At 38.4% G+C, this 25476-nt stretch overlaps 1 protein-coding gene across 1 annotated transcript; it reads left to right on the forward strand.

The window, feature by feature from the left end:
* The first annotated feature begins 2607 nt into the window (after positions 1–2607).
* LOC307019483 (discoidin domain-containing receptor 2-like) lies at positions 2608–25042 on the forward strand. Its single transcript, XM_079650431.1, is given in 18 exon segments — positions 2608–2758; positions 5132–5237; positions 6434–6536; positions 7378–7615; positions 8575–8668; positions 8671–8721; positions 9942–10044; positions 10661–10844; positions 12949–13189; positions 14170–14235; positions 15092–15228; positions 16065–16275; positions 19989–20206; positions 20449–20576; positions 21238–21456; positions 22184–22418; positions 23503–23652; positions 24334–25042. Coding segments are annotated over 17 exon segments (2598 nt in total). The 5' UTR covers positions 2608–2758; positions 5132–5152; the 3' UTR covers positions 24469–25042.
* Positions 25043–25476: the final 434 nt, after the last annotated feature.

Consider the following 25476-nt stretch of genomic DNA (forward strand, 5'->3'; position numbering starts at 1 on the left):
CCTTCTTCAGATTTTAGAGTGCGTGATGTCACAGCTAGAGTGGAGGACAGATTTAATTATGCCTTAATATTTTCTTTTAAACCTGCCATAATTCCCAAACCCTACATTCCTGAGACATAATTGCTCATGACAAACGTAGGAAAACATCTCGTAGCTTGAAAGATAAAAAAAAATTAAGCAAAATAATTAAACAAAATGCCTCTTGAGGGCATGAAGTGACAACAACTTTCAACATGTCTCCATTAAACTGTAAATTCAGCCTCACCTTTCCCCACCACAGCAGCCGCACACCTTTAGTTAATCTGCCAAAAAGGCCACATTATTAACCCGAAAGTACACAAAAAGTACACTTCAGATGCTCAAGTTCCTTGACATGCTTCACGCTTTGAAATTTCACCGATATCTGTTACGGTTCTTCAACAAAACGTTCACATGTAACAGGTTTATCTCTCATTCAGAACAATGAAAATGCTCTCCTCTCACTGATCACCATGGAAACCTTTGATCTCTGGACACGTCGTTAGCTCAAATATAAACACCTGTGTCATGGAACACGATGATGTCATAACTCCAATTGACATAATTAGAGTATCAGACTAATGACGTGGTCACTGGAGTTTAACAGACTGTCTCAGCCTATTATTTTCCGTCTGATGGAGACTTCAAACTGACTTCAACATGTTCCACATATTTTAGACATTATTGGTGACATATGCTTTTAGTTCTAAAGTTTTCAGTTCAAATATTCTGCTGCTTTTTCATGCATTTAGACTTTTATTTTTCTTGTTCTTATTTCACATTCAAGTCCCCTCTATTCATGAAGCCTTTAAAGTACTCTTATATATACCACTGCGACTGTTGCTATGTCAGTTAATCTTTCAAATGCAAGGTTGCTTGTTTGATTCAAGCTCTTGTAGTTATTATGTCAAGGTATTTATCCCTAACATTTTATCAGCTAACTAATGACACACACTCAGAGGATCTTTATAAACGTTTTAAGCATTGCACATCTTTAAACATGACTCTTATAAATCACTTTTAAAACCAGCGATGCACTAAAGTGTCAGCTTTTCTAAAATAGAAACTTCAATGTTCACATCTTTCTAAATGATTCTACTTTTCAATGACCTACAAATAATCCTAATAATAATCCCATTTTCAATCTTCCAACTGTTCATATTTGTTGGTCAATTAACAAAAATGTTACAAATGTGTTGTTCAACAAATTTGAGCCTTTGCCACATTTATTTGATCACCATGGAAACCTTTGATCTCTGGACACCTCGTTAGCTCAAATATAAACACCTGTGTCATGGAACACGATGATGTCATAACTCCAACTGAAATGCTCAGAGCAGCAGACTTCAGATAATGGTTAATGGTCCTGCCCTCAACAGCTCTACGTCAATTATGGGGTGTCATCATATGCCTCGCCATAAGAGACGCGATAACTCCTATGAAAATGTTCAAAAAGTGCTCAAACTTCACATGTGTGCCAACAGTCCAGCCGTGAAGACATCTACGGGACAGTTTTGAGATTTCTTCAAATGCCGTTGCAATGGCAACACAATGCTCGCCATGAAACAGTGAAAATGCTCCAAATGGCCCAAAACTTCACAGGTTTGGTAACGATGCAGCCATCAATGCATCTAAGCGTATTATGGGATGTCATCAAATGCTGTTGGCATGGCAACAGATCATTCACCATCAAGTTAGTTCAAAAGTTTGCAGTTCAAATGTTCTGCTGCTTTTCCAAGCCTTTTTACTTTCTTTTCTTCTCTCATCACACATTCAAGACCCCAGTGTTCATGTATAATTTCAATCTAAATTCTTCACTTTCTTCTTACACATTACATTTCAGCATAGCAGTTTAGCGTCAGCTTTCAGCATAAAGCATTCCCACTAGCAATTTCTTCAGGAATTGCATTCTCTAGTTCTAAATTTAAAATTGTGCCCACAGACAAAAACGTCAATTTTGTTTCACAGTGAACCTGAAACGCTAACACATTTACTAATTCTATCCAATTTTGGAAAAATGGAAATATATAGGCCTACATTTGAAAGAACCGCACATTTTGGGTGTGCATCCAATCAAGGATTAGTATTAGAAAAAAACATATAAGGGCATAATAGAATTCATAATGTGCTTTCCCTGCTAAACTATTCTGATCCGCATGTTGATTTATGATAACCAGACAAAAGCTTCTGCCTAAACTCATTCTATTATAGATGCTGTTTCCATTTAACTTTGAATCCCAGCTGTGACTCAGCTTGTTTTTATGCAGCGCAAGATTTATTTTCTCTTTCTCCCTAACTAATTAGCAGGTTCCCTTGTTCAGTAAAATGAACTCCACTCTGTTTTTGTCAGTAGCTGCTGTAGAAGCTGCCAGACTCTGGTGCTCACAGCTTCCTCCGAGGGCCATAATTGAAACCATTTGTCGATCAGGTGGAATTCTGGGACTTTGGCCTCACCTCAAAATCCAAAAGCGTGTTATTTTCTCTGTTTCTTTCCTACCGCCAGTCAGGCTGTTACATCAGCCTCCGTTTCCTCTCCCCCTCTCTCTCTCTCTCTCTCTCTCTCTCTCTCTCTCTCTCTCTCTCTCTCTCTCTCTCTCTCCCTGTCTGTCTTTTCCATTCCCAGAAGGTCCATGGAAGACAAGGTCAGCGACTCGCAGTGCTGAATGCATTAAGTCTCAGTAGATGTGGAATATCCCTAAAGACAGATGATTTCCTAATAACAAGCGGAGAACTTGCGAAAGTAAGTCAATTCCATATGTTTCTCATAATGGCTATTAAATCCAGTGTCCACGTTGACTCTGAAGGAAGTTTGTGTCAGTTCAGCTCAGTATAGAGGGAATATCAGGAAAACACATTGTATGGGTTTAAAATAGGCTTAAATAGAAAAAAAGTAAACATAAAAGTAGATGAGGCACAAAATGTTGTCAGTTTTATTGTAATATAAACCTAAAAATAAACAGAAAAAAGATTTTCCAGAAGACAGCGATCATCATGTCAGCTCTCCAAAAATGGAAATGTTACTAAAATATTATTCCAGACATAGGTTTCTCACTTATTATACGCTATACTCTAACATTCTTTACACATAGAACCACACTGTCCCCCCAAATATTTGGCAAACCCACCATGTGAAAGACTGTAGGGGCCGTTGTTGTAGAGTATACCGAGTGTGTCAGAGACGTAAGTCACTGAGGCCTTCACACTCACAGGACTTTTACAAGGTAAATAAAATACATTTACTGCGGCGGGAGAGAGCAAGACTCCGGGTTACAAGGAGGGCTGTGTCTGCGTTTACCACTGTGGGTTTTAGGGCTGCTTAACTCTATAAAACGATCAGACTTTCCTGAAATGTGACTGTTATATTACTACAAATGCTTTATCCTGTTTTTATTCTTTATTATTAGTGTATTTTAATAGATTTAAAAGTATGCTTATCCTACATTCCAGTACACATGGTATTGGATCCATGATATGTTCCTATTTTGTTATTACCCTTTTATTTCATGGAATTATCTTAGTTTTGCTTTCCCCTTAGGTGAGATAACATTTTACGAGTGATGAAGAGCACTCTTGCCAAGATAACAAAATAACATCTTGTTTTTCACAGACCGATAATTGTGCAATGCAAGAAAACCATCTAAAAATTTTTTTAAAAAAGTATCATATAATCACATTTAGATTATTACGTTCTTGAGGGTAATTATAATAGTTGTATTATGATACATCTGGGCTAAATAAATACAATTTGTCTCTTTCAGTAATGAAGACTTTAAACACTTTTGGGAAATAACGTGAGATCAGCTGCTTTATGCTTCTATGCTTTTTGATTTACATGTTTTCTGGTCTAATTAACTTTGTTTAAGTTATGAACATAACCTCAATTTCACACATTTTTCTTCATATAGTTGTGCATCATTTTTGGTGGCAGCTCTCCAGTTCTTGGGCATGTGCAAGAGTATAAAGTGGTGCAGGGATGAGTCCTAATCCTGCAAATGAGTTCCTTGTTTTACCACTTTTGGGTTCCCTTATCTCAACGTCGATAGCTGTTTTGAATGAGGTTTTGCCTGAAATAGGCTTTGTTGTTCAAGCTTACAAGAGTGTTCACGTTTTTACTACGACATGAATGTGTCAGTAAATACCCCACTAGTGAATGCCTGAAGCTTCGATTTGTGTATGTGGCTAAATACTGTAAGCCCACTAAACGCCATAAAGCTGAAGATTAGCCACCTTTAGTTTAGTGGTGGTGACGTTAAGTCATGCAGCCTTGATGTAGGTGTTTATAGCCTAGGGTTAGCTTTCAATTCTGGCAATTCGATTTTGGCTTCAACTTCTATAAAAGCAGAGGTGAGAAAAGTGCTCTTGTACTTAAGTAAAAGTAGAAGTACCAGAGTGTAGGAAAACTCTGTTACAGGTAAAAGTCCTGCAATCATAATGTTCCAAGTACAAAAGTATTATCATCAAAATATAGTTAAAGTAGCGACAGTAAAAGTAGTCATTGTGCAGATTGGTCCATTTCAGAATAATAGATATGATATGTTTTATAATGATTGATCATTAAAGTGTTCTCAAAGCTGGTAAAGGAGCAGCTAGTTTGAATGAATTTGTGCAGGGTAGCTTGTGAATTTACTCCAAGTCTGATTTAAGAGTTATATTTCACATTACTAATCCAGTCTGTAAAGTAACTTAAGGTATTAAATATATGTACTGGAGTAAAAATACACAGTAGCATAACAAGCTACTGTTTACAACATGCTACTGTGAACAAAATACTCAACTTAAGTACATTACTTGAGTAAATCTACTTAGTTACTTCCCAATCCTAAATAAAAGTGGTAATATTATGTGGAGATAATCCTGCCGAATAAAACATTTGTCTGCCTAAAATCTTATTCTCTGAAATACTCCAAATCAAATGATTTAAAGATTGAGGTAGCTCTTGCAATGCTAACTTCCAGGTCAGCATACGAAAAAACGTCATCACTGAACCACTCAAAGGTATTCATAATCATAGCACAGGATTTTCTGCTGTGATTCTAAGGACGTAATATACCAAAACCTAAATATTTTCTTATGTTGAATTTTATTGATGTTTATAGTTTTATACAACTTTCAGGTGTGCAGCTCCTGAGACGAAATGAAGGTCATGAAGGTTGAACCGATCTCTCATCATGTCGTCTTTATCCTGCTGGCTGCCGCTGTGCAATGCCAGGTCAACCCAGGTATAGTAGAAATGTTTACTCTACATCCATGTTATAGGGGTTAAAGTTTGCTAAAAAGGAAATTTTGAGTTTATTTGCCTTAAATTTGTAATGTCGGTTTGAAGCTATCAGTTTTAAAATATATATCGCTCAAAGATCCTCCTCATATTTCTGAGGGGATAAGAAAGCCTAAAAGTGTGTGTTAGTGTGTGTGTGTGTGTGTGTGTGTGTGTGTGTGTGTGTGTGTGTGTGTGTGTGCGTGTGTGTGTGTGTGTGTGTGTGTGTGTGTGTGTGTGTGTGTGTGTGTGTGTGTGTGTGTGTGTGTGTGTGTGTGTGTGTGTGTGTGTGTGTGTGCGTGCGTGCGTGCGTGCGTGCGTGCGTGCGTGCGTGCGTGCGTGCGTGCGTGCGTGCGTGCGTGCGTGCGTGTGTGTGTGTGGGTGGGTGGGTGGGCGGGTGGGTGTGGTTTGCCTAATGGTCAGACAGCAAATATGGTCAGAACAGGCAGACCTTTCACAAGCAGGGGGCATTCATGGAAAAAGAAAGTAAGAGAAATTGTAGGTGACACACACACACACACACACACACACACACACACCTTTACTCTCTTTCTCAAACGCACACACATGCACTCATTGGACTTTCCCACTTTGAATATGTTTACAGTAAAAGGCTTATTTGTTCTCCCACTCTCCTCTAAAATCAGACGTTCGGTGCAAGAAGATGACTAAAACACACCCGAGTGTTAATAAGCAGGTAGAGATGGAAAGAATAAACAGTCACACTCTGGTAGATGCAATAAACAGATGTACGCTACAGTCCCTAAATCATCTTAACCCTGTAATGTAGCATCAGTTCATGCCAAAATTACTTTTAATGTGTAAATGCTAATGCCCAGGAGATGCAAATGCTTTTAAACCCCAAAATATCTCTCACACGGCGTGGTAAAGATTATGAAAAAGGATGAAAAATGAGCTCAGAGACCACTCCCGTCTCATTCTGCTTAGACTGGCACATACACAGTGATGCCTCTGTTTGGCTTGAGAGGCCTTACAGGGCTGCAAAAAGTGGAGGAGGGGGGTGTCCAATTTACACTGTCCTGCAAATACACAGAATTCATTTCTCTTTTTTTTTATTATGATGTTACAGGTCTCACACCCACAAACATATATTGATTTTGTGGGGGGAGTGTGTATCAGCTATGCTTTTTGTGTTTGCAGAAATGTGTCGATATCCCCTCGGTATGACCGGTGGGCAGATTCAGGACGAGGACATCTCTGCGTCCAGCCATTGGTCGGAGTCCACTGCTGCCAGATTCGGCAGGCACGTTCTATTCTTAAAACTGAATTTCCTTTTCTGTGGGCAATACTTTGTTAATCATTACATTTTATTTGTATGGCTCCTTTCATACAGGTGAGTGCTGTTTCAAGAGCTCTCACAGATGACTGAGAAGCCAAAGGATACTTCAAACGAGACAATAGATTAAAAAGAAATGTTATGAATTACAATAAAGGATATAATAGTATTAATGGTTGTAAAGCACTGTGAAATCAAAACAATATTGATAAATAACAATCAAATACAATAAGGTTGAATAAATGATGTGCAATTAAATGTGTACTTTCATAAAAATAATAACTTAAACAAAAACTCTAATAACAACAATTATTTAAACAATTATCAAATACATAAGATAGCTAACTAGCTAATTAGCTAGTTAGCTATTTTATGTACTTTACCTATAATATTTGTACAATCTTTTAACTTTTAAGATCCTTTAAGCAAATCTCTTATGCAATCTCAACTCGAGGTCCATTAAGAAGCTATTCAAGAGCTTTTAATCATATCTTCTTTTGTTTACAGCAGATTGATTTAGCTTACAAACAGTCATTAAACAAACCTTAAGGTAGGATTGTTGGGTCAACAGCTGTTTCTAAGGTCAAATGTAGCTCTGCCTCATGTGAAGATTTAATTAACTGGCACCATTTTGAATAATTATAGTGTTTACACAACCTGCTGTTGTCCTGCAGCAAAAAAAGATCATGCTAGTATTTATGCATAGCAGATACATTTAATCATTTCCTTCTTCCTCCTGCAACATAACTTTCTCTGTTTTATCTTCGTTTGCCCTTCTGTCACTGTCTTATTTCCCACCCCTCTTTAGAGTTGATTTAGATAACGGAGACGGGGACGGGGCCTGGTGTCCTGACATCATGTCAGAGCCGGACGGCCTCACAGAGTACCTCCAGGTGGACCTGCGTTCGCTGCACTTCATCACGCTGGTGGGCACCCAAGGTCGCCACGCCGACGGCATGGGTAATGAGTTCGCCCAGAGATACAGAATCAAGTACAGCCGCGACGGCAGCAACTGGGTTGGCTGGCATGATAGGAAGGGGAGGCAGGTGAGCATGTGCAGATATCACTGTCTGTCAGTGTTTCTCATTCAAGACACGCTTATATAATTTGATTCAGCACATTAGGAAGGCCTGAGAGATTCTGCTGGCATTGTTTATGACAGTATTATATGTGACATTTTAAATAGATAGCTAATATGAATCTGTAATATTGTATAAATAATCATGGACTCATCTTGTGTCTTAATTCAACCTTGACAAACATGTTTATCTAAATGCCAGTTATTGAAGTTTAGGCAATAGTGAAATTAGCATCTGCTTGAGTTAAAGGTATATGTAGCATTTCTCCACAAAAAAAGTCAAAACAACTTTAAATATGTTACATATTGTGTTGGGTTGTAAACTTACTTATATTATAGCCTAGTCATTTTAATCAAGGTCAACTGCAGAATCTGTCCTAAATTTGACTTTTAATAGATAAAGTTATAACATGTTGTTCATTTTTATATATTTTAACCAGATAGATTAATTTACCCAACAATATATCAAATAGTTAAAAATTTGCCCCAGCTCAATCAGCTTTAACAAAATTAAATAAAATGAATAAATGAGAGTAAAAGAGGTGCGATGTTTCTGAAAACACTTTTAAGTACATTTTTCTATTAGTACTTTAGTCAATTATCCTTTTCCATGAGGTGATTTAACATGTAATTGAGTACTATATACTGTATATATATAGAAAACAAAGGATCTGATCTGAATACTCCCTTTGTCACTGGTGAGAGATGAAAAGCAGATAACGTCTTTATTGTAGCAGAAAGTAGCAGAGTTCATGGGAATATGAAGAAATTAAGAGACAGAGGAAATAGCCAAAGCGCTGGCATGAGATAAAGGAAACACATTTCTTTACTGATTTTTAAGGTTTCACAAACAATAGGAAAATAGAGTACTTTATATGCTGAATGTGTTCTCTCAGTCCCTCATATTTGTGCAATCTGTGTCTACAGGTCATCGAGGGGAACAGGAATGCGTACGACGTGGTTCTGAAGGACCTGGAGCCGCCCATCATAGCGCGTTACGTCCGCTTCATGCCTGTGACTGACACTCCATGATAGTGTGCATGAGAGTGGAGCTTTACGGCTGCCAATGGCTGGGTTTGTCATCATGTCCATTATACACAGTGTGAAAACATCACCTAGGCCAAGGTTCAGCAACCTCTACTATCAAAACAGCAAATCAACATACATGTCTAGAGCCGTTAAACATAATTAAGCCCTACTGTATAATAAAAGGAGGCTATTATTCCTAATGCACGTAACAAGGTGCAGGAAGCTGAATAGAGGTCTCAGCAGATATGGCGAGAAGCTGTCTTTAAGCAAATGCTACTGTATGTGCCTTTTAATCAAATGTCTTTCAATATTTATTTGTATTTTTTTTGTCATTTGCTATTTTATTGCTGAAAATCAGTATACAGCGTTGGCTTGGAAAGCAAACAAATCTAGCCATGCACAAAGAATCTATTTTCTTTCAAGCCTTGTTTTCGAATGACAAAAACATAGCTATCTTATCAGGGCAAACTCCACTGCTATTAATATTTAAAATTAAAGGGTAACTGCCGGGTTATAGATGTACGTAGGCTATGATGCAAATGTTGGTCTCCTCACATGTTTAAACCCTTTTTTCTGTGTGTAAGCTACATATTTTAACAATTGGAGGATACAAGAATCACGTTAGGCCTAAATAAAGGATTCATTCAAAAATAAATATTTTTCAAAATAATTGTATTCATTTTAATCTGAATGATCTGACAAATCCACAATCCAATGGATTATATCCTTTAGAGTGGTGCAGGAATGAGTCCTAAAACCCAAAAATCAGTTGACCACTTCTTCTTCCCTCAAGATTTCTTTTAACGTGTATTTGGTTAGATTCCTCAAAAAGGATCTATGATAAACACAACCTTAAGACTTTTTCACGTTTTCTTCTACAACATAAAATACATCAGCTAATACCCCACTGGTGATTGTCAAAAGCTTGGCAACATTGGTTGCAAACAAGTGGCTAAATGAGACAACTGAACGTCATCACGCCGCGCGTTAGCCGCCCGTTAGCTTAGCTAAGTTAGCTTTTAACTTCTGATGCTTTAAAATTCTTAAAGTGGGGTTAATATGTAAAGATTAACTTGCAGAAGAAAACATGTAAATATCTTACACGTTTTACCTTGTTTTCTGCAATATTCCAATGCAAAGATTCCATCGTTTTTTGTCGAGGGAGCCTATGCTAACCTCTGTGTCGGCCTTCAGAAATATGTCATCACTGCACCACTATAAGCATTCAGTGAATTAATATCTGACCTCTAACCTACCCCCTGTAGATGGCCTGATGTCTTACACCATTCCAGAGGGACACCAAATGATCTACAGAGGCCTGGATGTCTACTTCAATGACTCTGTGTATGACGGAGCATCAGCTGAAAGGTCGGCCTTATTTTGGTCGTCCACATCATTTTATCATCTGATGTAGAGGTTTTTGATTTTTAAGGTTTTATTTATTCGCACAATAAAACAAAGAAGCAGGACACATCAATAGAAGGAAAGAAGTTGTCCGAAGAGATAAAAAACGTTTATAAGCAAAAACCACATTCTGATACCGGTAATCATTAAATATCCGAGTACTTCTGGTGCTGCTCGAGTAGCAGCCTGGTATAGCCATTACTATTCAATGCCAAGTGTTTTTTTTCCTTTGTTTAAAGTACTTTTTGAACTACATGAGACAACAGTGTAAATAGCTGCTATCTTTAATTTATTTGTGAGCATGGATGGCACACTTGCTCTTTTTGCACTTTTACTTATTGGATTTGTAGTTATTTTAATTTGTTTTATCAACACAATTTTGTGTTATTTATATAAAAAATGTTAGTTTTACTCTAATAATTGTATTTTGCCCTTTGCTGTAACACTATAAATGTCCTGTAGTGGGACGGACAAAAGGATTTCTGATTCATGAATTAAAGGATCTCTGGACTCCTCAATGAATAGAATTCTCAATCCTTGTGTTTTCACTCTTCATATTCTCTCCCTCTCCCTCTGGCAGACTGACAAAGGGCCTGGGCCAGCTGACAGATGGCACCTGGGGACTGGATGATTTTCTGCACAGCCACATATACGGCATGTGGCCTGGGTATGACTACTTGGGCTGGAACAACAAGAGCCTCCCCAAAGGTTACGTGGAGATGATCTTTGAGTTCGACCGTGTCCGAAACTTCACTTCCATGAAGGTGAGGAGGAGTCGTTGTAGGGGACAGTAAACGGTTTCATAGTGAAAAAGTGGAATAACTTAAAAAATGCTGAGCCACTAACATTCTGTGCCGGGAAAGCACCCATCTCCTGTAGCTGCTGTAGATTTTATTGAGACATAAAATGTATAAAATCATGTAAAATAGCCCTGCAGTATGAAAATTATATTTTCAGTTTAATTGGACTATTTATCATGGGTACGTGCTGTGGTAGAGATCAGATTTCATTGGCCATATGCAGAAACATTCTGATACATTCCTCTGATATTACTCCACCATTTTAAGGACAAATCAATCAATACAATTTAATTAAATATGACCCAATATCACAAAACAATTTCAAGGGCTTTACAACACCATACTACACCCTATAAGACCCATGCAGTGTACAAGAAAAAGCTCCTAAAAAAACACAATTAACTGGAAAAAAAGGGAAGTGGATCTCAGTGAGATTTAAAAAGATAATACATTTACAACATAGACAGCCCAAATGTTAGAATAGATAATGTGTATACATTAAAAAAGAAGATGGATTCAGGTGGATTGCAACAATCTTCTCTTACCCAGCTGCTGAATGATGAATCCCACTTTACATTACCTATATGGAAATCGAATTATACCCAAGGACAGTTCATCATGTAGATTATGGGGCTGGGGATCCAACCATCTGATTGGTAGACACCCATTACCCCTTGAGCAACAACCACACAATGGATCATAATGTGCAAAGGCAATGGGGCATGTAAAAAGTAAGTAAAGGGATAGGTACAGTACGGTGGCCGGCAGGTGCAAACGCGCTACAACGGCCCAAAACACGTCCATTAGGGGAAACACGCCGCAGCACCAGAAACAATAACAAATGTGCTAAAACACATACAAATTAAGAAACTTGACAACACATGCATAGCATTTGGAAAACATTCAACAAGCAACACATAAATAAACTGCGAGAAGCTCAAAACACAACAGAAACGGGACACTAAAACATGGTGCTCAAAGCTGGGACCGGAGCGATTGTTGACGTTTGGGGAACATAGAGTTACCAACTATCACTGGACACTTTTATCTGCTTATTTTAACAATGTTATCCAAGACTCCATAATATATTACTAGGTAAGAAAGCTTTCAGCAGATCTGCAATAATATCAGACTTACAGAAAATGCTGCGCATGTTTCGTCAAGTTGGTGAATAATGTCCGATCTGCATTACCGCTAATTTATTACACTTACACATTCAAATATACATCTGTGTCACTAATATAGTGTAGCGGCCAAAATCATATAGAAATAAAACAGATAATTAACTTAAAATAATACAGCCGCTAACTAGTGCCTCAGCGGCTGTATTATTTTAAGTTAATTATCTGTTTTATTTCTATATGATTTTGGACAGTAAAAAACCGTTTGCCTACGCAAACGGTTTTCAACCAGGGTGTTTCGAGCCACAGTGTTTTCCAAGCCACAGGGTGTTTCAAGACAGCAAAAGGAAAGCCATAGGAAAGGCTTAAGGAAAAGGGATATAGGAAACCTGTTCGTTGTACTTTTGTAATTGGAATAAATTGCACAAATGGAGAATCTTGTCTGGACCTGGATCCTTGCCCTGCGTAAGATCCGCTAACTAGTGCCTCAGCGGCTGTATTATTTTAAGTTAATTACCTGTTTTATTTCTATATGATTTTGGCCGCTACATATAGCTTAGCTGAAAATACAGAAACACAAGCTCATCACTGCAGCATGGCTTCATACTGTCTAGGTTTAATAACTTCAACCTTTTACATATTATAGTTGGCATTGCACATGAACATGCAGTATCAGAAAAGTACAGGTTAATGAAATAAAACAAATTACAAAAGCGCTTTAAAGTCTTCAAGTCTTGTTGAATATGAAAATATGTCCTATGTATAAAGTCTAAGGTTTGAATGTTGTACTAATCAAATTATGTCATAACCTCATAACTTAACAGTTGGTATAGCAAAACATAGCTAATTCCCTTGTAAGTTTTATCATCATAATATTTGCAGGATACATCTCTTAGTACTCTGATCTTGCTTGGTTTGAACTACATATCCCGCCTCCACCCCCCCAGGTCCACTGTAATAACATGTTCAGCCGAGGGGTGAGGATGTTCCGTCAAGCCACCTGTTACTTCCGCTCGGGACCGGACTGGGAGTCTGACCCGGTGACCTTCAGGCCCGAGTTGGACCGCATAAGCCAAGGCGCCCGTTTCATCACCGTTCCCCTTGGCGACCGCACAGCCAGCGCCATCAAATGCCGTTTCCACTTCAGCGATGGGTGGATGCTGTTGAGTGAGGTGGCCTTCCAGTCAGGTGAGATAGGAAGTCCTCTCTGAGTATAATATCAGTAATATCTGATATTTACACATTCAAATGTCTTGAAAATGGCTAGACTTTTGGTAAATGTGCTGTTGTAATGTAAGCTTATTCCAAAGGCTTCCAATTGTATTAAAACTCAATATATTGGTCTGTTGTGTCAGCGCTGTCAACTTTTTAACCCGTTTTAAGTACATTTTTCGATAGAATTTACACATTTTGGTTGTTTTTAACTTAACACAAACTTAGTCTGTTTGTTTTAGATGGAAGGAGACCTCTGGGGTTTATTCGGCTCTTGGTTAAAATCTCCTGCACATGTACTGTACATCTTACACTTTCAGAGGAAAAGCTGGACAAACATTAGTGGTAATCTTGTTCGCGGCTGGGACATCCCTTATAGGCAGAGCAGCATCGGAGAAACAAAAATGTGTATTTGAAACTGCTGTTTGTATTACTTTTGCCATTTTTAATCAGCAAATCTGTTTGTTTTGGAGAGGAAGAGACCTCTGGGGATAATTCAGCTCTTGATGAAAATCTCATGCACATCTATATCTTACTATATCTTATTAGACAAAAAGCTGAACAAACATTAGCGACAGCTTGGCTCGCAGCCCATAGGACATCCTTTATATTCAGAGCAGGATTGGAGAAACACTGATTTTTATGTGCAACTGCTTTTTTCCTTATTTCCCCCCGTTTTAATGAGTCGGTCTGTTTGTTTTTGAAAGCAGGAGATCTCTGGGGGTAATTCGGCTTATGGTAAAAACCTCCTAAATGGAAAACAATGAAGAAATCCTAAACTGAAGCTGACCTCCATGACAGCTTTGGACACAACAAAGCCTTATAATTTGTTATTGTTTGGATTGAGAGACCCCGAGTGGCCCAATATGACATGTTGTGCTTTTACCTGGCAGCATGTTTACTGCACCATTCCTCTTGTCTAACCTTGCTTCCCCTTCTCTTTCTTTCTCTCTCAGGCTCTGCCGTGTACAACACATCTCTGACTCCTCGAAAACATGGACACCCCACAAACCTATTGCCAGGTCAGAAACTAAACCCTTTAGGATTTGTTTTCCTTTAAGTAAAAGTTGTAATTTTGGTGAAGTGACTTTCAGGCAGGGGAGAGAAATGTTGGCAGGAGGGAGTGGAGGCTGGTTTGATATGCGGATGCTAGGAAGTGATGTAGTGGTAAACAAAACACAGGTCCAGTATAATCGTCAGTCACCTACAAATATAATTTTAAAAAACTATAAATGTAGAATAAAGTCAAGCTGGGATTGTTGAAATAAAGTGATTTATTTCAGTCTAAAAGTGTGGGTTAGTTTCCAAGTTGAACTAAAATGTTCTCTGGTCCAACAGTGCCCCCTGCTGATAGTATCTGAAATTGTCTTTTTTTGCCATTGTCATTATTATTTTTTCACATTAAAAGACAAATAATAAAACAACAGAAAACAAATGTAACAACAGCGCTAAAATAAAGGATTGAATACAAAATACACTGATTGACAAAACATTTTATAAAAAAAGAAGATATACTCGTAATGGTAAGGTACTACTAATATTGAATTAAATAAATGTAAAAGAAAATACATAGTAAATACAATAATAATAATTATAATAATAATAATAAATGTAAAGGTTATTTTTCCTCGCTGTTCAATGCTTCAGACATATCCTTATTTTCCATCAAATCCATAGAAGGCTCCCAGATCAAATTAAAGTTTTCCCATACTAAGTTATTCTTTTTTAAGAGAGGCAAGAAGACATCTGACGGAAATAGATGTCACTTCTCTTTCTGTATCTTCAACGAAACATAAAGCAGATTATGCAATGATAATGTAATTTGTGTTGGATGTACTCTTAATAAGATGAAATAACTCAACCTCCTCTGGCTGTTAGGAGAGGATCCGTTTCATAAAGTGGACGACAGCAACACCAGGATCCTGATTGGCTGCCTGGTAGCTATTATAGCAATCTTATTGGCTATCATCGTCATCATCCTGTGGAGGCAGGTCTGGCAAAAGATGCTTGAGAAGGTGAGGAGTATTTTATTTATTCATTCCATTCGTTTGAGACCAAACAGATCAATAAGAGGTCTAGGTTTTATTTGTATTGTTTTTATAAGACAGCTTTATGAGCTGGAATTGACTGCAGTCACATGGAAGTTGATTTCAAGCAGGCGGACAATGCCATCAGCACCCTATGGTGTATTGGCATTAAGTAACCTTTTGTAGAGTCTTAGGTGGTGATGTGGAGACAAAAGCATAAGATATTTCTGTATTTATGCATCACACTCTGTCATCCCATACTTTAAATTATGTATTCGACACAAATTCCACAACAATATATCAACAATGTCTATATACTGTATATATATATTTCTTTATTTGCAGGTTGAATTGTTGTTATTGTCTACCTCACTAGCTTTGGTTCTTGCACACATAGTTTAAATCCTTAAAATATTGTTATTACAATTTGGGAAAATACATACAAATAAACCTGGGTCATTCAAAGTGATTTAAATTGCTGGAAAAAGGATTTATTTTATACTATTGTCAAATGTACTTGATATTAGTAAATAGACTAGGTTCTGCTGTCTGCATCATGTCTTCGCTCCTGCCTCAAGAAGTCACATGTGGGCATTATTAACCAAAGTTGAAAGACATGGGTTCAGCAGCAGAAAACAAGAGAGAAAGAAAACGTTAGCAATGCAATGTTGTCCTTAAAAAGTCCTTGATTATGATGCTTTAAAAGGTTAGGAACACTTTGAGTTACAATAAATGCTTATCTCCAAGAATGTCCTCTTTTTTGAACAAGTCGGACATCCAATACCGATTTCCCATTACAACAAACCTCCACTTTCTCTCCACAGGCCTCCCGTCGCCTGCTGGACCATGAACTCACCGCTCGCCTGGCGGTGCAGACGCAGGCTTTCTCCTCCCTCCACTCCTCTCTGACCAGCGATAGCGGCTCCACCTCCAACTCCACCTACGAGAGCATCTTCCCCCTCTGCTCCGACTACCAGGAGCCTTCCCGCCTCATCCGGAAACTCCCAGAGTTCGCTCAGTCCACGGAATATCTCGGTAAGATCGAGCACAATGCGTAGATAGGGGAAGACTGGGGAGGATTGCAACACCTTTTGCATTTCTCTCTGTTACTCAGAAAATATTCGATCTAACTGAATCATTGTTTTATATATTAAACGTACATATCTCTTGTAGTTAGCCATACCATTTAAAGATTATTCCATATATCGTTCACAATATATTTGAACAGGAAGAAGTCAGATCTGGCAACTGACCCCAACCCTGGGACAGTTGCAATACACAACACGGATGGTGTCAACACTTTTAGCATTTTTCTCCATTACTCAGATTCTAATATGTCTAGACCAACCAAATGTTTATATATTCAATTATTTACATATAGTTACTGTACCGTATCATTCACAATTGATATTTGAAAAGAAGAAAAAGGCAGATGTTGCAAGTGACCCCAAATCTGGGACAGTTGCAACACACATCAGGGTTGGTTGCAACACTTTTTGCTTTCTTTTTTTCATATATCAAACATACATATGTCGGCAAATAACCAATAACATTTTCAGATGACATATCGTCCATAATATACATTTGAAAGAAAAGAAAGTGAGATGTTGCAACTGACCACAACCCTGGGACAGTTGCATCACTTTTTTCCTTTCTCTCAGAGACTATTTAGTCTAGACCAGTGGTCGCCAACCAGTCGATCGCGATCGACCGGTCGATCGCGAGTGTGGTGCGGGTAGATCGCGGACCGTTAAAAAAAAAAGTAACAAAAGAAAGAAAAAGAAAATTAAAATAATAATGTTTGAAAAATACGTTTTTAGATGTAAACCTATCATCCACCACCCCGTTAGCAGGTGCCACTTGATTGACGTATATTTGAGACACCTCAATAATATAATACATTAACCGTGCTTTACGTGAACTTCATCATGACACAAGAGAGGACGGCAGGACTGTAATTTCCCGTGTTCAGTGAACGCAACAGAGGCAACACACCAGACCAATCAGAGAGTTGCATGGAAATACACGTGTGCTTGTGTCATTCAAGCTCGGCTCTGTGTGTGTATGGCGATAGCGCATTTAGTGTGATAGAGAGGGAGAGAGGGAGTGAGGGAGAGAGAGGGACCGGTGCTAGCGGGGACCGTGATGTTAGCATCTGGTTAGCTAGCTGCACCAACGGACATAAGGAGCTGTTTCCACAACAAGCTGGAGGAGTCCTCTCCTGTCAGACTGAGGGGCTCAGGTGAGCTAAAGGACTCTTGAGTGTTTAGAACAGTTTTGTCACAAATTATTCAAAAGATTATTCCCGCGGCACACCTTTATATGATCATTATAGTTATACAAACAATAAGAGAATAAATGAAAAACAGGTATGAAATAGCCTACTATATGGCAGTAAAACAAGAATACAGTTTAATGTGATTTGTAAAATATCCATAAAGAAAAAGAAAATATTTGTACAGTTCTGTCTCATATGCAGTGCTTGAATTGGAATAAAAAAGGTGCCAGTACTCTAAATCAGCAACAAGTATTTGGCACAAAGTCATAGTATATCCTATAATGCTGGTGGGTTTGTCTCTTTACTGTATATTTTAGAAAGGCTCACTGTACTTAAACAAAATGACTCAGGGTGCATCTGAGATTAGAGGGGGTGCAGTGGTAAAGTGCTATTTTTATAAGTGGGGAGTGGACCTGACACCCTCTAGTCTAGGGGGGTCCGGGGGCATGCTCCCCCGGGAACATTTTTTTTTAAATATTGAAGTTAGATGCATCAATCTGGTGCACTTTGAGAGCAAAATGAAGAGATATATGGATACCTCTCAACATCCATAATGAAACAACTGTAAACAGATTTACTTTTTCTTTATGGATATAAAAGAAAGTAAAGCTTGATTCCTACTGGCTGGTTAAATGACTCCTCGTCCCTGAGGTCACTACCAGTTTTTTGTGCCATTTTGCTGGATTTATTTGTCAATAGCGTTGCTGCACAAAGTGATAGCCCTCTAGTTTAAATCTACTACCCAAAAAGAAACATATGGAGATGGGTTACTATTTAAAAAAAATTGCAAATCTATTTGGGAACAGTGGGGCTGGGCCTCAAATCCTATAGGGGGGTCCGGGGGCATGCTCCCCCGGTAAGATTTTTTTTTAAATGTTGGACTTAAATGCATCAATCTGGTGCATTTTGAGGGGGAAATAAAGAAACTACACCCATATGAAACAAAAATGTATACATTTAAATAATCATAAAATCATAAGTACATGGCCATAACCAATAACATACAATATCCAATATGAAAAAACATTGAAACTTGTTTATTTATTTGTTTTTGGTTCATTTATAGTTGTGAGTGTGTCTGGGCTCCTGAATCGGCCTCTCCTGTCTCCCTCCTCTCCCCCCTGCTCCTCTTTGAGGCAACAGCAAAGACTAGTTTTAGCTCTCAACAAGTTTATCTTACCTTTTTTCACCTAGTTAACATTTTGTTTGTATTATTCATGCATATTTTACTAATCACTACCCCCTCAAATGGAAATATGTGTTTACATAAATGGTGACCGAACCGTTTGAGACCCACTGAGATAACTTAAACTAAGTTAACTATCTAAAGACTCAGAGAGTAAATTTACCTCACCAGAGCTGTAGTTTTCAGCCTCTCAGTCTGACAGCAAAGGACCCTCCCTCCACCTTGTTGTTGAAACAGCTCATTATATCCGTTAGCGCAGCTAGCTAGCACCAGATGCTAACAACAATACACGTAACCGGTGCGCGCGCTTTCTCGCTCGCTCGCGCCACACATACACAACACACACCCTCCCGAGCTTGAATGACACACAGAGACCAATCGAGGGCATTAGTATGATCTGTATGAAAGTGGCAATGTCGGCAGGCCACGTCATGTAGACAGCCAGTCACCCTCTGTGAGGCAGAGTCAGACCCACATTTGCGCTGCGTTGCGTTTACAATATATACGTATATTGCCGGCGGCTGAGTACCGGCATTTTAGTGAGTACCGGCACCTTGCCGGTACTCAGTAAGAAGTGCCGGTACTACATGGGTAAAAATCAGAAGTGCCGGTACTGCGTACCGGTGAGTAGTGGCCCAATTCAAGCACTGCTCATATGGGTGCTGAGAGAGGTATCCATAGATCTCTTCATGTTGCTCTCAAAGTGCACCAGATTGATGCTTTCAACTTCAATATTTAAAAAAAAATCTTCCCGGGGGAACATCCCCCCGGACCCCCCTTGAGGAGGTGAGGTCCGCCCCCCAATAGCACTTTACCCCTACCTATATGCCGTGAGCTGATTATGGAGCCTTCATTGTAACAGTAATTCAGATGCAATTAGCCTATATAAAAGGCCTCAAATTGGAAGCACTGTCTGGGCCGTCTTTTACACTCAATTCTGCAATAGGTAGATCTCGCCTTTCACCTCGGCCGAGGTCGGTGATCTTGGGCTTAAAAAGGTTGGTGACCACTGGTCTAGACCAAACAAATGTTTATATACTTATTACCCATACCATTTAATGATAACATATTATCCAAAATAGATATTTTGAAGGAAAACATTTAGTCAAATCAGGGCTGGTTGCAACACTTTTTGCGTTTCTCCGTTACTACTACTACTAAAATAGTCTAGGGCAACCACATTTTGATATAATAGTCTTAAAGATGTTTGCTAATTACCTATACCATTTAAAGATGACATATCTGTGTGCTGTAGTGTGTGTGTTTGTGTGTGCACCTCATCAGGACCCAGCATCTCCCCCAGAGCCCTTGCATCCAGCGGGTTGGACGGAGCCCCCCACTATGCGGAGGCGGACATCATCAGCCTCCAGGAGTCTGCAGACTGCTACTCCATCACGGCCGTCAACATGAATCTCTTCTCTGGAACCGATTCCTCCATGAGAGAGTTCCCCCGACACAAGCTCACCTTCAAGGAGAAACTGGGAGAGGGCCAGTTTGGAGAAGTAATGTTGTTGCTTTAATGTTTGTTGACATTGATTTGGACGTTTAAATATATAAAGAATATTCCTCCTGAAGTTATGATGATGTATCTTTAAAGCTCTCATTTTAAAGATTGAGTGATAGTGTGGTAAAAGCATGAAAATAGAGTACATACTGACAAATGGCCAACGCTAAGTGGTATTAAACTCATGGTTCTGAGTGGTGCCAAGTGGGTGATGGACTAACAAAGTGCTTTTTAAAACAGGTGCACTTGTGTGAGGCCGAGGGCATGCAGGACTTTCTGGATGAGGATTTGTCCATAGAGGGAACCAACGAGTCCCCTCTGCTGGTCGCTGTGAAAACACTGCGGGAAGATGCCAACAAGAATGCAAGGTAAAAGGTTCATCTTTTTTGGTTAAATTAAAAATATACAAAGGGGCTCAGCACTTTCGTCTCCAGCTGGTTGTTATTTTTCAGTCAAAGGTCACTGTTACGATTCACATTACTTCTACCTTCGATAGTATTGAAAGTACCGAACATATCAAAACAAACAGATCTACAGTGAGTGTTTCAACCTTAGGATGAACTTAGTAAACAACATTATTTGTCCAGTAACCTGGAATATTTATATTTGGAGATTTATTTGGGTCTTGTAACAATATTTCCTTATGAATACAAAATTACATTTACATTTGCCATGAAAGAAACATTACAAAAATGTTTGTGTGTGTCAACTATAGTTCTTAAAGAGATAGATAAATATATATAAGGATGTGTAGGCCTTAAAGGTAAGGAACATATTTAAGAATATTAATAATGAATGTTAATTAGCACAAACACAGTTAGATGTGTGGTATGTGTTCAATAACTTTCTTTTAAAATAAAATAGAAAAAAAACATTTTAGTGTGCCTTTTTCCCCGTTCTCCCCTGTGTCGAAATAAATTTAAAGTATTGCATTTTGTACTAGTGTCGTATCAGGTTTAAAATAATGTTATTGTGACAACCTAGTCAATGAAGCAGTAAATGACAATAGTTTGCCCCGCTGTGCTGCAGGAACGACTTCCTGAAGGAGATCCGGATCATGTCCCGCCTCAGGGATGCCAACATTGTGCGTCTGCTGGCGGTGTGTGTGGACACCGACCCGTTGTGTATGATCACAGAGTACATGGAGAACGGAGACCTGAACCAGTTCCTCTGCATGCTGCGACTGAAGGAGGCCGCTGGTGGAGACAAGGCAGAGCCGGAGGAAGAGGAGGGGGAGAGTATGGTCAGGTGGGCTCATACACTAACTTGTTAGCAGGGTTAGGGTTTAGGGTTTAGGTGCAAAACGCATTAATGACAGGCTGTCATTGATGCGTTTTGCACCCGGGCCGTTGTTTTGATATTCCGCTGAAGTATACGCTGTGACGTAATAACTATTTTTCTTTCTTTTTTTTCGAGGGAAGGGAGGGGGGGGGGGATCAGAGGGCCTAGGTATAAAAGTCATGGCTCGCCACTGTTATTGATGAATGATGAAAGGTTACTTCTTAATGTTCTAAAATAGTTTTGGCCCCTGTCAGTCACGGGCCCTTAGAATCGTCCTAACTTTTCACCCCTGCCAACTTGCACTGGTCTAAATAGTCCTGTTGTTTTATGAAGTCCTTTTTTAATATCGGAAAATATCTTACAATATCTGTACACTATTAACAACTAAAACTGCTTTAGACCTTTTTATGCAGTATTAACAGTTATAAGTTTAGAAGCAATGTTAAAATAATAGTAATACAATATTTCTTTTTCTTTTAAAGCCCAACATTTATTTTCAGTGGATACCAACACAAACATAGCAAAAACTAATTATGAATTACCATGCAATTATGAAATTCAGCCAAAATGTAAGCTTACAGTTGCAAAATATAGTTACATTTAAAGTGAAATTACATGCTACTCCCCAACATTGGACACTACTGTATGTTTACCATATTTTCAACTGTCTTCTGTTTCTGTGTTGCCTCTGCAGCTACAGTAAACTCATCGCCATGGCTGTGCAGATTGCGTCTGGTATGAAGTACCTGTCCTCTCTCAACTTTGTGCACCGTGATCTGGCGACCCGTAACTGCCTGGTGGGGAAGAACTACACCATAAAGATCGCTGACTTTGGCATGAGCAGGAACCTCTACAGAGGGGACTACTACAGGATCCAGGGCCGCGCCGTGCTGCCCATCCGCTGGATGTCCTGGGAGAGCATCCTGCTGGTGAGCGCTGCACCTGAGGAAGAGAAAAAAGCAGTCCTGTTGGTCCAGTTGGATTTTAAGACTTTTAAAAATGGTTGTTCATTGGCTTTTACTATATACATCTTAAATTGGACTACAGTCAAACTACAGGATTCAAGGTATTGAATATAGAGCGTTGCAGTGAGGACGTGTGTTTGTAGGCTGATCTGAAAGTTAGCATATCAAGGGCTCAATCAACACAAATCAATTAGATTTTTCCATTGAATTTTTGAATTTTGCAGAAAATACTATATGTGGAAAACATGTTTATGATACTTAACATGTTTTTTTCAGCCGGGTAATACAACATATTAATATCACATTTATGATTTTTGAAGCGTAAATGCAATCGGCAGAAGTAAAAGCTACCGGTAGGCTATACACACACTAAAACATGGTCGCATGGATCTGCAAGACCACCGCTAAGTGAAAGGCCTCTTGTTAGCAGGTTTTTTTGACAAATATAATTTGGGAAATTCACAAGTGGGGTAATTACACATGTATTATCCACAAATCATGTACATCTCTTTATCTTGTGTTAACAACAGATCTTATTTCTAGGCATCTAACCTTATTTGCCAAAAAAGAGACGAATTACACAAGAACAAACTAAAAGATTAATTAACAAAGATCATTATTGTTTTTCCCCCCTCGTTTTCTTTAAAGTAAACATTGCAACACAATCATTATGGTGAATAATTTTGGCAACAATAATTGTGTAGGGAAGATCGTTTTTTTTTGCAGCCTTACACTCAATTGAAAAATGCAACACAAACAATATAGATCTTTTTTTTACAATTGATTTCATCTTTAATTGGACATTTTACTTATAATTACTCATATTGTATTTTACCCTTAATCTTTTAATCTCACTTGTTTTATTTCTGTCGGTTTGAACTAAAGGACAATAAAACATAAATAAAGGTAAACAAGGCTTCCCTGAGAACCTGAGTATAAATCCCCATGTTGTGATTGCTCATTATAAAGTATAGCAGCTGTGATCATTATTACAAACCAGCTTCCACATGAAGACTATGCTCATTGTTGTTGCTGTCTGTTCTCTTAGGGGAAGTTCACCATGGCCAGTGACGTGTGGGCCTACGGTGTGACTCTGTGGGAGATCCTGACTCTGTGTAAGAAGCAGCCGTACTCCCAGCTCTCTGACGAGCAGGTCATCGAGAACACAGGAGAGTTCTTCAGGGACCAGGGCAAGCAGGTGAGCAGGGCGGCATTTCAGTTACACTTCCTCCAGAGAACAATCTCTTATAGTCTCGGCTCTCTTTGTGCCGTGGTCCTGCCTGACGCCCACGATAATATTATTTGGCCGCAACTGGGATATTTTTGACTTTGTTTTTTATATGTGTTAACGTTAATATTTTGTCATTTGGATTATCTATGTGTTTTTTTTATTATCTTTATTTGTATCTACACACGCAACACATAACTCACGTTTGTCAGTCCTGGGAGAGGGATCAAAGCAAAAATACAATCTGATCACACTGAAAATGCTCTGTTTTGTTCCCCTACTGATTACGAAATAAATAAAACAACAAAAGCATGGGCCTACAAAACAGTAAAGTTTCAATGAAATGTGCTCCTCTTACAAGAAACACAACACATCTTAATACATCTGTTTTTATTTTTAAAATGTTATGTAACATTGTAATCCTGCTAGCAATCGTCATTCTTTTTTAATTAACAAGTAATCTGAATGTGTCTTTTTTGTATGTAACTGTGAGAGAATACAGTTGTGTATCCTAAATCTTAATCCTGTTACATGTATTCTATTCCTCTCCAAGGTGAAATCTATAAATTGTTGTTTTGTTGTACGTTAATCACCCGTAATGTCCCCCATTCATCATGAATCCTACTGTCACATTATGTGTCATGCTCCCAGGTGTACCTGCCGAAGCCTCTGTGTTGTCCGGACAGAGTTTACAATGATCTGATGCTGAGCTGCTGGAGGAGGAACGCCAAGCAGAGGCCGAGCTTCCAGGATATCCACACTCAGCTGATGGAGAGCCTGGCGTAGCAAATGCAACACATCATCCCTCCGCCATGCACTGTCCCTGCAGTCTGGATTTATTTGGAATGACTTTCGTCTCGTAAAAAGCTCATCAAATGTTGTCCATCTTTTTTAAAACCGGTTAGCCACAATAGCGCTGTAAATAACAAGATAAGAGAACAAGCTATTAACTTGAACAAAGCTTTATATTGTAGATATCATATATATTAGCACTATTCACTCCTTTGTGTATTTATTTTAATTCCTTTTGATTTTCTATTTCTATTTATAGAGTACTCTACCGTAATCCTATAGATTTTATTTTGATTCTTTTTCTAATCTAATTCTATTGCACATTTATTAGAGGATGTCAATACAGGTGGGATTTTGATGAATGTTTATATTTATGCTTTGTAATTTGAAGGTGAACAAATCACATTATAATTATGGTAATATTGTTTTTACTCCGCAGCTGTTCAGACATGTTTTATAAACATGTTAAAGACTTTTGCAGAAAGTGTATATTTCTTTGAATAGTAGCAAAGAGTAAACCAAAGTCAAACCAAAGAGTCTTTTAATAAAGAAAATGAATATTTACTTATATATGTATCAGTTTCCTTGTTGTTTTCATTACATACTTTAGTAGTCTACATTTACTGTTGTTCTTTACTAGACTTAAGTATTGCCATTATGTGCTATTTCTACTTTGAATGGTTTAGTTACTAGTTACTTCACATTTAGATTATTCTTACTAAACTATAAACTATAAAGTAACTAATTATATATTATCACATTTAAAGGTCCCCTATTATACTGTTTTACATCAATATATTATAGGTCTCAGATATATACAAAACATGTCTCTGAAGTGTTTTTCTAAAATACCAAACAGATCATTGCAGCATCCCATAATCCCCTCTGTTTCATCCCTGTTTCCAAAGTGCTGATTCTCTGTCTGTTACTTTAAATGAAAATAAGGAGCCCCTCCCAACGCCCCTCTGAGAGATATTTCATTCCTGGTCGAATGTACTTACT

The sequence above is a fragment of the Notothenia rossii genome (assembly GCF_949606895.1).
Source record: "Notothenia rossii genome assembly, chromosome: 9".
Classification (NCBI taxonomy): Eukaryota; Metazoa; Chordata; class Actinopteri; order Perciformes; family Nototheniidae; genus Notothenia; species Notothenia rossii.